This window comes from Akebia trifoliata, chromosome 4, assembly GCF_017979445.1.
Source record: "Akebia trifoliata isolate Shusen 1 chromosome 4, ASM1797944v1, whole genome shotgun sequence".
NCBI classification, from domain to species: Eukaryota; Viridiplantae; Streptophyta; class Magnoliopsida; order Ranunculales; family Lardizabalaceae; genus Akebia; species Akebia trifoliata.
Window position 1 is genome coordinate 43,692,841 of NC_141378.1, and position 13,376 is coordinate 43,706,216.

The following is a 13,376-nucleotide window of genomic DNA, read 5'->3' on the forward strand; positions in this document are numbered from 1 at the left end:
ATATCTTTGATGTCTATAAGATAACAGAATTCCAGTAAGATGGTTTCCTGATGAGTTCAGAAACAATGAAAGGGCAGGTGAAAATGAGAGCTTTTTTTGTTTTGTTTTGTTTGTTTTTGGTAATAAAGAAGACATTGGCCAATGGTGTTTTGTTTGCATGACAAACACCAAGGAAAATCTAAATTTAATGGTGTTTTGAGTGCAAAGCAACTACATAAAGCGGAGAAAATGATTTCCCACTCACATGAGATTTGGTGCAAGTTCGTTTGTGTTGCTTTAGACTTGTCGGGTGGCATTTTTGCAAGTCAGTAAGTGTTAAGAGTCATTTCTTCTTGTTCATCAATCTCCAATCAAGACAAATCAGGCACTACGGTGAGATGTGAAAACAACACCTGATCCCATTTTGACCTGGATATGTGGAATCATCTTGCGCCGTATGGTCATATGTACTGAGATTGTTTGGGAGACATGGTCCAAGCCCGGCTCATAAAGGAGTCCACTCCTAGAGAAAGTAATAAAATGAAATTGTCACATGGCACCAAACTCTGGATCTCATAAATACTTCATTTTAATATTTAAATTTGATATAAGTAAGGTTATTTTTGTTAAAATCAATAAAATTGGAAGTATGATGGTCAGTTTTCAAAATTACAAAAATATTCTTTAAAAAAAAAAATTATTATATAATTTTTAAAAATCTTTTAATTAATATTTTATATTAAAAATAAATTATGGCCCAACCTGTATAGACACGTAGGCTGGGCAGAGTTATGTAGAAGATGAGATGAGCTTGGGTTAAGAATATCTTAACCTAATTTCAATTCTGATTGACGGGTTTGACTTTTTTATTTCATTTTATTATTATAATCCGATTTTAGAAGATCAAGTTCGGATTGAACTTAGACGTGATGGTTGAGTTGAGGGTTTTGCTACTTCGGTTGAGTCTGGATATGCCCTCCGACCCGCCCAGGTTGCCGAGCCTTTATACATGCCCCTTAGTTCGTACCACCTAATTTAATATGAAAAAAGAAGAAAAAAAAAGGGAGACACTCTCTCGTTTCTCCTTACTAAGTAGTAAGGGTGGTTGAGCTCAAATGGATTACGTAGTTCTGTCAAAATTGAGAGGAATATAGACAAGATTTGGATTTGACAATGAAGTGGAAACTTTCTATTTACAGATTATATCCTTTAATCAAGAAAAGAGAAATATACATTCTCAAGAAATGTATCTGACACTTTGATTAAGTCATGCAAACAAGTTGAAAAAGTTTCTAAATATGATCAATTCCACAGGGTTGTAGAGGATAAATTCTTTTAACTTTGAATAATAATAATAAAAAATTCTTTTAAAAATTAATTTTCCCGTTCGAATTTAATTTTAAAGTTCGAAAGCCCGACTTGTGGAATAAGTTTGTTGAACCATCCAACTGAATTAGAACAAGTGTTCAAGACAGATTTTTATTGATTAAAGATTCTGAAAATAAATAGCAACAAATTTTTATTGGAAATAACAGTAAAAATAAGATAAGGTGTAGTACAAATCTAACTAACTAGAGATAGATAAATAAACTCTGTAATGTAATTTTATAGTCCTAACTTTAGGTTACTTGAAATAAGATGTGGTGTAGTACAATACACCATATATTAATTAAAATATGTAATATTAGAGAAAGAAAGAGACCGATAATCTTTAAAATACGTCGTTGCTGTTGATTGATGATTTGTCTGCATCAATTCTTGTTGCTTCGGTGCAACATCTTTAACCTCAGTTGCATTATCCGATCCAGCCGTCAAAATACTTTGTCGACGAGGTTTTAGTGAAGGACGGTGATAAGACTCATACCTTCATAATGCACGGCCACTTTAGCAAACTTTTGTGGATGATCCGACGGGAAATAGGGGGAAAAATATGCATCCCTCGTTACATTAATGGTTAAAGAAGTTTCAAGCCGCACAAGAAGAACGATTCGATGCCATTATTGTAAATTAATGTGCTACAAAAGAATTAAAATAAACAAAAAATTAGAAATCTATCTCTATTGCAAATAATTGTATTAAATATGAGGTATAAAGATACAATTGAGTGACTAAGATGAATATACCCACAGATATTGGCTTCAACCTTCAAATATGTATAAGCGAGGTAAGACAGATTTTCTTTATTTTTTAATTCCTTTGCAGAAAAAAAGAAAAAAACTGATAAAGAAGACAAACTAAGGTTTTTATATAGCATGAATCCCACCCTCTTAAGACTCTTAATAGAAATAAAGAATATAATAACTTGATACGGACTCCTTAACAGTATCTTCTCATCTCAGCCAGTACGAGAATTTTGTGCTAAGTTGATGAACCAATGGCATAATGCCACGTGTATTGAAAAAAGAGAAAATTTAGTGGAAAAATTCTAAACGGTAAGGACTTGGGAGTTTCTTCGAGTCTTTGAGACAGAAAGAGGACCTCAATTCACACTTCTGCTGAAATTCACCGATTGAAAAACTCCAATCTAACCTTTCTAGACCCTAAATCCATAAAACCTTTTTCTTCTCTTCATATTTTATCTCTTTGAGTTTTATGAGAAGTTCAATCAATCAATCTATAGAAAATAATTCTTTAGGATTTTTTTTTTTTAAATTTGTTTTCTTCTTTCATTTAATCACCAAAGATGAAAAAACCACTATTGAAACCTTTAAAATGACAATTTTAGACTGAAGGACTCGGAAGAATTTTGACAGACTCATTTTATTTGATAGGTTAAAACTGAATAAATACATGTTAGGGTTTTAGTTGAAATTCTCATTGGACGGTTCAGATGCCATTCGAAGTCATGTATATCAAACCAACAAAGGGGATAATTTGAAGAAAAATGTAAGATTAGATTAAACCTTTTGTCCAAAAGTCATATTTTTAAGGGCATTTCCAATAAATTCAAATTTTCACTGGAACATACATAAAGAAACTTTGGCTTTTGGTCAGAGGGGTAAACCGAACATCACCAATTTTGTAAGGGTATTCCTAAATACTGAACCGACTTCATCCGACACTGCATTTGTATCTCAAGGAAAACCATCAATGGTCCTCTAAATACCTCCACATCATCACAGTGTCCAATGAAGTCAGTGTAGGACGACTCTTATCTAAATATAAATACAGGATAGTGGTCCAACCCATCGCTGTTGACCAAACCCCAAATTTTGGGATGTGATGAAAGATAAAATGACCCAAGTTTTCTTAGACGTTAAATCAACTAAGATGGCTTATTGAGGTCTCCCTTACCTACCATTACAGCTTAGCTCATGTATAAGGCCATGATGTCGATTTGGGTCTAAAATCCCATAATGGATCGGATCAAACTTGAAATCTGTTCCATTCCAACAATTTTAAAGCTCCGTTAAAAGGATTTGGGTTCCGAAAGAGACATGATTTGCTAACTCATCCAATCTATATTATGGATCAATCATGTCCCCATCTGATAGAATGTATTAAATTCAGATTTGATCTGATCTGGATCTAATTGTTATCAGATCGGATTTGGATTGGATCCCCATATAGGGATCCAATTAAAAAAAAACATGTTGATCTACATCAACAAGGAGTTGAAATTTGGGAAATATAGTGTCATATTTTTTGAAATGCTAATGCAGAAAGAATATGAACAACTCTTGATCAATGACAGAAGATGACGGTCATTTTTTTCATGTCGGGAGTAAATATGGTTGGAAGGTAAACTATGGCCTCTGTATTAAATACGAGTGAACAAGTAAACCTGAAGATTTAGGAGTCGGTGTACTCCTAGAAATCTCTCACCAAGAAAAAAGGTCAATTAAGTTGGGATTTTTGTGGATTTTATAACCACAAATATTCAAATCTTTCCATCCACTGGCACAATCAACAACTTGAACAGAACAAACCTCCCTTTCTTGAAGAAAAGAGGAGATTTACCTGACGAAGATGTTAAAAACGCAAATCTCGATACTTGGCGAAACTTGTGGTAGATTTAGTAGTATGTCTGCTGAGGTGGGTATGCTCCGCTGTTAGGATACACGTAACCACTACCACTACCACTACCACTTCCACCACTCTGCAAGAAATAACACATAAATAAACAAATAAATCTCATATCTTGTGAGAAATGAAAATGCTGAACTGACTTCGTTGGACACTGCGCTGACATGGCCAGTGGGCAGAGAACCAAAGATTTTTTCCTCTTGTATCTCGAGGAAAAAGATCTGCCCACTTTCACGTCAGCGCAGACTCCAATGAAGTCAGTCAGAATAACTCTGTGAGAAAGCCACATGTCTTTGGAAATCTTGGGTGCTGGTCATGGATACCCATCTAGATCATATTCATGCCATGTGGCACTCTTCTGTCCTAGTGACCCCATTAATGTTTGGACCTGATGTTTTTATCCTGGACCTGTCCATGAAGCCCACGAAGAAAAAGGCTAAAATCCCATTTTTGACGTGTGGGTCCATCATTAAGTGTTGGCCAAACATTGATGGAGTTGACCAATTGAAAAAAAATAATTCATGGAATCAACAATGAGAGAGTAAGAGAGAGACCCCATATGCAGTATAGGTTGGATAACTAGGAACGTAGGAAGGCTGGACGACGGAACCTGAAGCAACACCATAACAATAACAACATTAAAAGAAGCAATGCAAACAGTTCCATTTTCTAGGCAGATACACAATTACACAATGTGAAGAGTTATTTTGGTCTAAGCCAATGTTTATTTAAGTAATGATGTGTTTGCTTAAAACTTCACGAATTAAGATAGTCAAACAGTTCAAATGAAAAGAAAAAAAAAAGTGCAAATGGGGAGAATGAACACATTTATGCACCAACAAACAACATTAAATGGATTCCAGATACTACCTCCTGCATACACAGTGCCACTGCTCCCTTGGACATCATACCCACTAGTAGCTCTATTAATCAACAAAAAAAAAATTAAACACATCTGTCAAAATCTAAATATTAAAAAGCTAAGAAACCTGGATGATGCATACCTTCTCATCCCATAATTATATGGATCCCGGCTTTGACTCACAGTAGCAGGTTCGAGATATCCAGCATGAGGTTCCTAAAAAATCAACATTACAGACGAATGAAATCAATCCACAAAAAAAAAAAAAAAACCTCAAAACACTAAAGTGCGATATCGAACAATAATTACCATATCAGAGTAACGACGTTTAGATCCGGGATGTGCACCGTAAGCATGACCTTGATAGCTAGATGCAGGTACAGGTGCAGGTGCATGTGCAGCGTACCCCTGTGCATATGGATCCACATACCTAGCAGGAGCAACACCATGATGGTTCTGCCTTGCCTTTCCGTAATGTGAATTGTTCCTTCGGTTGCCAAAATCATTGGTTGGCCTACCATGCATATTGCCTACAGATTCAGAAACGGGAATCATTCTCTATATATCCCAGGACAACACACCTTAAAAAGGATAAACCACGAAAGACGATAAGCACTTTTTTTATTGGTAAAGACGAAAAGCACTAGTTTATGGATAATTGGGTATAAAATGGATGGGATTTTATAAGAAATCCGAGTGATCCGAATTTAGTGGGTTTGGACCCTTGGAGTAGACCCGAGTAAAAGAATGGACTGAATATGGGTTGATGTCCCTTAATCAGAGTCGGATATGGATCCATCCCTATATTGTTTTGAAAACCATATGTTTATGTTTTCCAAAATATATTTTTTCTACTACTTTAATAAAACATGAATTCTTATTAAAAAAAAAATTACATGGTAAAATAAAATAGTATAGCAATTAGAAAAGAAATATAGCAAAAAAATGTTGAACGGTAAAAAAATTATTCGACCCGATCGTGCTGAATCAAGGAATTTGTCGGACTGGATCCGAATTTAGTGAAAGCAAAATGGTTCAGCTTTGGTTTTAGCTTAATACTATCCGAGCTCAGATCCAAATAAATTTTTTTGAAAATGGATATACTCATATTCGGCCCAAACCCCACCCATTTTAAGCCCTAATGGATTATGGTACTGAAAGGGCACAAATACCACGCTGTTTCTTTGATGGCCGCCCATGATAGCTAGTGTCCATGCTTCTCCCACCACGCTTCCCACCTCTCGGAGGTTGTTCCTTTCTCTGACGATCATTCCTGAATGGAGCACCGGCACCTTGACGTTCACTAACACTGACTTGGGCTTTATATGGTTTGTTGCCTCCTTTCGCACTTCTTGACTTGGGGAGAACCTTGCCCTTTCCTTCAGCACCTCTGGACTTGGCATGGCCTTTCATCTTTGATGATCCAGCTTCTTCTGTGCCATCCTTCTTAATCTTGTACCCACCTCGAGCCGCTTGCTTTCCAAGTCGACCCCTATACTGAGGCTTTGCAAGGTTAGCTTTGACCTGAGACAGTAAGTAACATAAAAGATCATGTAGCTTCAAATTCAGAAAAACAGATTGAAGTTCTGAAACAACATAATCACCTTGACATCTCCTTCTCCAATCTGGGCACTATTAATCCCTTCCACACAAGCTGTAGCACTTTCTCGAGAAGTGAAACAAACAAACCCAAAATCTTTCCGTCTCGTAGTAATGAGATTCCGAGATAGCTGAACTCTCTCAATCTCGCCATATTGTTTGCAGAACTCTTTTAACTTCTCTTCATCCCAAGACTCTGTTAGGCCTTCAACAAATACAGTCTTCACCTGCAACAGGAAAACATATATTATCATTTCTAACACTTCATTGCAAGAAGCAAATACTTGCAGCACTCTGAACTATGGGTGCAACTTGGTCAGTTCAAACCAAGAACCGAACCGAACCAAACCAATAGCTTTCGGATGGTTTGATCTGGATTGGAACAAGTTGTGGTTCAGTTATGGGTTAAGAAAAACATGAACAGTAGATTGAAAGACCCTGTTTCAGTCAGGTTTTAAAGAAGATCGAAGGTCTGGTGTTTCTGGGAAGTGTCTGTACCATATATAAAAGAGATTCAAATATCTCAAGCAACCAATAATTTGAGAGACTGATATGCATTACTTGATAAGGAAACAATCAAAGAGACTTCAAATATTCCAAACCTCGCTAGGATTTATGGCGGATTGTGCAAAGGAGACTTTGGCACTTCTATCACAGCCAAATACAGCATCTGGCTTTCTTAGTCGCTGAAATGCCGCCATTGCATCAGAATGAGTGCTGAATTCCAGAAGAGCGAAACCTCTACCTTGTCCTTCCTTCTTGGGATCATCAGGTAAGTAGATCTCCTCAATTTGATCAATCCCAAAGGTTTTCAATATCTCAAGGACCTTGTAGCAAGGAAGAAAACAAATGAAAAAAAATATATATATATATATATATATATATATATATATCAGATCATGAAGTTAGACGGGTGGACAGGTGCATTGCCTTCAGTGACAATGTAAAGGACAAATATGAACAGTATCTTACTTGATCTTTTGACCATGTCTTGCAAATGTTGCCCACATAAAGCGTATCACTATCCTTACTGGGAGATATACCAACACGTTTGCCCCTTACCTGACAAGAACAATAAATATCTTAAGAGGTGTTAATGGCTAATAGAAACCAGGATATATCTCTACCAATTATAATGAAAACACACCCTTCGTGACAATGGTCATTTTCGTCAGTTCATTCCAAAAGAAAAAGATTGTAATTTCAACTCAATACAGTATACATTATCTAAAATCCGCCAGGCATATATATACTAAGGTTTGCCCGTGCCATAGCACGGCATCCCCTCTTTGGGGTTAAGGGGGTAAAAGAGGAAAGAAAATAAAGTTGGAGGTCTATTACTGGAAGAGGGGAGAAGAGGAAAGGGAATATATAAATAGAAAGGGTCCTCTTGAAAAAGGATAGAAGAAGAAAGGTAATAATGTTGGGGGTATTCTTGGAAAGAGGGACAATAAAGTTGAGGCTGTCATCGAGATATGTTCTTTATAGGGATAAAAAGATTGAGACAGAGAGGGGGACAACCGTCTTGCTTTGTTATATATAGTAACTTAAAAATACAATTCTTTTTATTTTTGAGAGATGTAAGTGTGAAGGCGGTGTTTTGATTCCAGGTTTGTGGTATCACCGCACAAACTTTACCAACATATTGAGGTGACAACTTCAAATTAAAAAGACAATTCTCAACCCCACGTCTCCCCCTTAGTAATACCAACCCACATATCTTTCTTTCTCCTACTAAAGTCTTTCCATGAGATTTTTCAAAACCACGCAACATTTTTTTGAGATAACGTAGGGTATCCCAAATCCCTTTTGAGATATGTACTAATCCCTACTGTTACTCACCTAGACTCCAAGGAAGTTCTTGATGTGCAACAAGGTAAGTCAAGAAGCCACACAGTTTCAAACACATGGCCTCTTGACTTGCTCTGTTGAATGTTGGGCAACATCCGTGGGGTCAAGGCGTGCAACTGTAGGGATTTCCAGATCTCAAAAGGGATGTGGACTCATCAAGATCTATACTATTAAATAAACACTAACTTCAATTTTAAATTCCTATGATTCCTTACACTTTTGACTTTGAAAAACGTAAAATACATCACTAATTTAGTTATTGAAGACCCCCCCCCCCAAAAAAAAAAAAAAAAAAAACTCTTTTATTCACAAAACCTATTATTGAAGACAACTTAAGAAATGCCAATACTTCAGCATCATGTGCCCTTCAACAAGTTTATAAATATAAGATAGCGTTCGGCAGACAACGTTTGTCCTATATGGCTTAAAAGTTTCGGATTCAGCTGATTTTTTGTGAGGATGATATCTATGGTGAGGAGATCATCCTCACAAACAAACAAAAAAAAAATCAACCCAATATGAAACCCATCAAAAGTGGTTTAAAATTGTGAACCGTCGATTTTTTACCATTAATTTGTAAACCACTTTTGATGGGGTTAGAAGTTTCAGATTGGGCTGATTTTTTGTAAGGATGATGATCTCCTCACAAAAAATCAGCCCAATTCGAAACTTTTAAGCCGTATAGGACAAATTTTGTCTCCCTAACGTTGTCTACCGAATGGGACCCATAAAAAAAAGTATAAAAATAAATAAATTATAAATATATAGAGAAGTGGACTAAAAGTTGAAAAATTATGAGTTCCAAAAAAATATGAGCATTTGTGAGGAAGATCTTCCCGTGGGATGATTATTGTTACAAAAAATCAGCCCTTGAATCATCCTCACATAAGTCCTTAGAGGCATAGTCACAGGTTGATCTTTGATGAGGACAAAAAGCATCCTCTTTCAAGATTTTTCATCCTAGAAAATGTGGGTTTCAAATTTAACAATGAAATGAATGATTGAGAACTGAAATCCACTTTCCATTAAGTTAGAACAGTTGGAATTGGTTGATTTTTAGGTGAGGGAATCATCCTCTCATCACGTCAAAGACCAGCCCTGTTACCAATCCATGTGAGCCCAATGAATGGGATATGTAGACACTAAATGATACAAACTCATGGGCCTATATGGAGTTGAGTTTGGGTCTGATTTTTAGAGATGACGACGCCCTCATCATAGAAATCATACTCAACAAAAATCAGCTCCTTTCAACATTTCTAGTGTTGTCAAAGAGTGGACACGTTAAAAAAAAATGTGATGGACCATTAACTGAAATGCACTTGGTAGGGTTGTGTGTGCGTGTGTGTGTGAAATGTCAAAATGTACGACCTCTGTTCCATCCTTCAACTCAGCCAGGACCTTCTTCGCTTGCTCAACGCTAGCATATCGAATAAATGCAAAACCTTTGCTTTTATGTGTGGTTGGATGTTTGACTATCCTTACAGCCTGAATTTCTCCAAACACCCCAAAGACCTTAATCAAATCTTCTTCAACTGCCTCCTTATCCAATCCTCCAACAAAAATTTCAAGTTCCTTCTGTTTTTTCCTGTCTGTCAGAGGAAACTGCATGTATCCAGTAGGGTCTTCATCCTCTTCATTATCTTCATCATCACTTCCACTCTTATCATCCTCTCCTTCCTCATTACCACCTTCATCAGCACAAGTAGGCTCATCCCCATCCCCACCTTCTACAGTTTCTTCAACTTCAGCAGCAGAAGCAGTCACTTTTTCAACCGTGTCCTGTTTGGAACCTGTACAATAAACATTAATCATTCAGCATTATCAGGAAAAAAAGAAAAAAAACAATAATATGACGAACAATTAAAAAACAGTGCAGTGAAGTATGAGATGCAATAAACTATGCTAATCACAACATAATGTGGCAGCAAATATGGCTGCAGAATAAAATTAAAGCAGTCAAGGACATGGCATAAAGAACACTGCAAGCAAATGTAATTAAAGCATTATGCAACAAGGACGCAACACTCGTAGGATTTTGCATCACAAAACACGTGTCAACACAGACCAAACCCATATACACATCCCAATGTGTATGTTAGCATCACACTTTATCTTAACGGTTTTATATGGGAAAAGAGAAGATTTCTGAAAGAGGGTTGTAGACTATGGCTTTACACACTAATTTATTAAGTTGCAAAACTTATTTTGTCTGTTTTGACATTAAAAATCTACTTTTTCATTTACATTGTATAGAAATGTCTGCCTTTTTTTTATTTTATTTTAAATTCTATATATTTCTTTCCCTATTTTTATTTTACAAAAAGTTACTTAAGTATAGCTTTTATTTTACAAAAATTCACTTAAGTATAGCTAAAATACTATATTACAATAAATGTGACTGATAAAAAAATATGTTACATGCAGCAATATGTCGGTCATCTCAAAAGCACAGTGCCTTCGACCTCGTACCCTTGTTAGACATTGATTTTTTGTATCCTCATTGCATTGAATCATTATCTCAATGAAGTCATGTGATTACCTTATCAACTTTAACCTAGCTGAATCTGGTGTGCCAACACACTGGCAAAGCTTAGAAAATAAATTTACCTTGGAATCACTCCAATGATTTCCATGGCATCATCAAGTTGAATCTCCCGACATTCAAGCAAGAAAAATAAAAACTTTTGTATATTACATTGTTTAAATAGAAAAAAACACTTGCTAAATACCAAACTTCTAATTTGAACCTACCTTGTACTCCAAGGTAACTTTCCAAATATAGCAACTTTCCTGAAATAAAAACTTCTCAGCAATAGTAAAATTTTCTAATCTGACAAAAACACTTCTATAAACTTAAAATACCTAATAATAAACTTCCTAAATATGTAGGACTCAAAAAATATAAAATAGGTCCAAACTTAGTCCAACAACAAAAATAAAATACTAAAATTAAATTATGTCCCAATCACAAATCCCGCCTAAGATTTTTTTTCTTAGAGAAATCCCACACACAATCAAGCTTTCTGTCACTCTTTGATTTTGATTAATCTGTCCTCTTACCATTGACAAAGCTTTCAGATCAAATAAAGTCAAATGCTTATTGGAACTAACTCAAGCATAAATATGTATACTAAAAACAATCTTCTCTTCTTGGGGGGTTATGGTTGGAAAGAAATAGGAGAATCTTTAAAGGGGTGATCTCTTCTATTAAGGACATTGTTTTGAATGCTTTGGTACTGCTGTTTTATTTTTGTGCAAATTATGTCCAAAGTTTAAGGGTGTCTTCTTTGAGGGCTTTGTCTTTAGATGGGACTCTTTATGTAATAGTTTGTTTTTTTTTTTTTTTGCTTTAGTTGGTCATCTCGACCGGCTGTTGTATTTTCTTTTTCTCTTTCTCTTCTCAATAAAATTTATACTTATTAAAAAAAATAAAAAATCTTCTCTTGTGTAAAGATCAAAGACTCTCAACGTTCAAAGGTCATCATGTCAATGATGGCCAAAAATAATCATCTTCACCTACCCATGAATCACACCAAAGCCCATGCTATAATAACTTAACTAGTTTCCAAAACCCAAAAACCACTTCCTTTCCTTTTCAAAAAGGAACTTCCTTTGAAAAAATGAGTGACCTACAATTATGCACAAAGTATACACATTTTTAAGCGAGATCAAACAATTGAGGCTACATTCAATAATTTACTTCGAGCAAGGTTCCCTAAAATTATCAAATTTTGTATAAATTCAACAAAAAAGTGGAAGATGCCAATTCAACTTCAAAAGGGAAAAATAAATAAATAAGGCATAAAAGGAGATTGACATTGACAGTATTAAGGAAACTTGAAATGATGTGTGAAACGTTACCTTGGTCAAGATCCATCTGATCACCTTCATTCGCATTCTCCTCGGCCGCCATTTCTTCTGGATCCTCCTCTAACGTACTTTCCTTCATCTCAACCTCCGAAACATCATCCGAACTAACAATTTCTGCCTTTTTCTCCTGAACCTCAACCTCTGAAGTAGCATTCGAAGTCGCAATTTCTACATTCTCCTCCTCCACTTCTTCTACAACTTTCGATTCCTCCTCAACTACTCCTTCAACAACTTTCGATTCCTTAACCTCTTCTTCTAGAACTTTCGATTCCTCGACCGTTTCAACTACAACTTTCGACTCCACAGTTGTTTCTGCTACAACTGTCGATTCTTCAACTACCACAGTAGTCTCCACAATCTCTTCTTTTACAACAATCTTTTCTTGATCAATGCTCGATGAAACAACCTCACCTTTTGGATCCTTCTCCATCAAAACCCCATCTTCTTTTTTAATTTCCTTCTCTTTTGCAACAATTTTCGGCACCTCGGTTTCTTGAATCTTGTTATCCTCAACAGGACTCGATTGAACCTCGGATTCAGAAACCTTGATTTCTTCAACAACGCCCGATGGAACAACCTCTGGTTTTGGTTCTGGAGTAACTTTTTTGGACCTAGTAGGTGGCTTCTTTGCCGAAGCCCCTCTCTTCGATCCTCGAGGAGGCATGGCTACTCTCTCTCTCTCTCTCTCTCTCTCTCTCAAATGAGTTAGGGTTTCTGATTTTGCAGATAAGGTGGAGATCAAGAACGTTTCAGAAACTAGGGTTTGAAGAGAAGAAGATGGATCGAAGAACAGAGATTGAGATGAGGGAGAAAGATGTCTCGTGTGTAGATATTGGAATTTGGAAGCTTTGATTGTTTTTGTTGGAGGGGTCGAAATGAGATTTAGGACATTTTTTGGGTGTGAAGGGATCTGATGAATCTGAACCATACGTTACTCGTGAGCCTTAAATGAACGGTGAATGTTCACTTGTCAGTCGTGACACGAGTGAGGTTTGCAGATTACAGCAAAGAAGCTTGCACGTGCGAAGAATAATGGACAAGGTCTTGGATTGCTCGGTTAGTAACATTTGGTTCGAAGGTGTGAACGAATTGAGGCCTGTCAATGGGCGGGTTGATCTGGGCTGGGCTTGGACGAACCCAAACCAAGCTTTGAAGAGAAGGGCCTGTCAACGTCAACGTCCATCGG

At 36.3% G+C, this 13,376-nt stretch overlaps 1 protein-coding gene across 3 annotated transcripts; it reads right to left on the minus strand.

Annotated features, from left to right (window-relative positions):
• Positions 1-1,475: 1,475 nt before the first annotated feature.
• On the minus strand, positions 1,476-13,074 carry LOC147405146 (uncharacterized). 3 transcript variants are annotated; one of them, XR_015178092.1, is made up of 12 exons: positions 12,182-13,074; positions 9,689-10,110; positions 7,439-7,528; positions 7,069-7,293; positions 6,472-6,693; positions 6,040-6,391; positions 5,177-5,397; positions 5,010-5,083; positions 4,876-4,928; positions 4,560-4,615; positions 3,940-4,078; positions 1,476-1,949 (listed from the first exon to the last, which is right to left on the minus strand). XR_015178092.1 is itself a non-coding variant. In XM_086441349.1 (11 exons), exons 1-11 carry the CDS (start codon positions 12,852-12,854, stop codon positions 3,995-3,997), a joined length of 2,472 nt encoding a protein of 823 aa, XP_086297475.1. In that variant the 5' UTR covers positions 12,855-13,074; the 3' UTR covers positions 3,660-3,994. The 3 variants fall into 3 exon arrangements, 1 of the variants encoding a protein (XP_086297475.1); XR_015178091.1 differs by having other exon boundaries at positions 1,476-1,994; XM_086441349.1 differs by lacking the exon at positions 1,476-1,949 and having other exon boundaries at positions 3,660-4,078.
• Between the last annotated feature and the right edge of the window lie 302 nt (positions 13,075-13,376).

Excerpts from the sequence above, each read along its gene's own strand:
- LOC147405146 (XM_086441349.1), bottom strand. The coding sequence starts at position 12,854 with ATGCCTCCTCGAGGATCGAAGAGAGGGGCTTCGGCAAAGAAGCCACCT. Across the intron at positions 6,392-6,471 it reads TTGGAGAAGGAGATGTCAAG|GTCAAAGCTAACCTTGCAAA; the intron begins GTGATTATGTTG and ends TTACTGTCTCAG. Across the intron at positions 5,084-5,176 it reads AACGTCGTTACTCTGATATG|GAACCTCATGCTGGATATCT; the intron begins GTAATTATTGTT and ends TTGATTTTTTAG.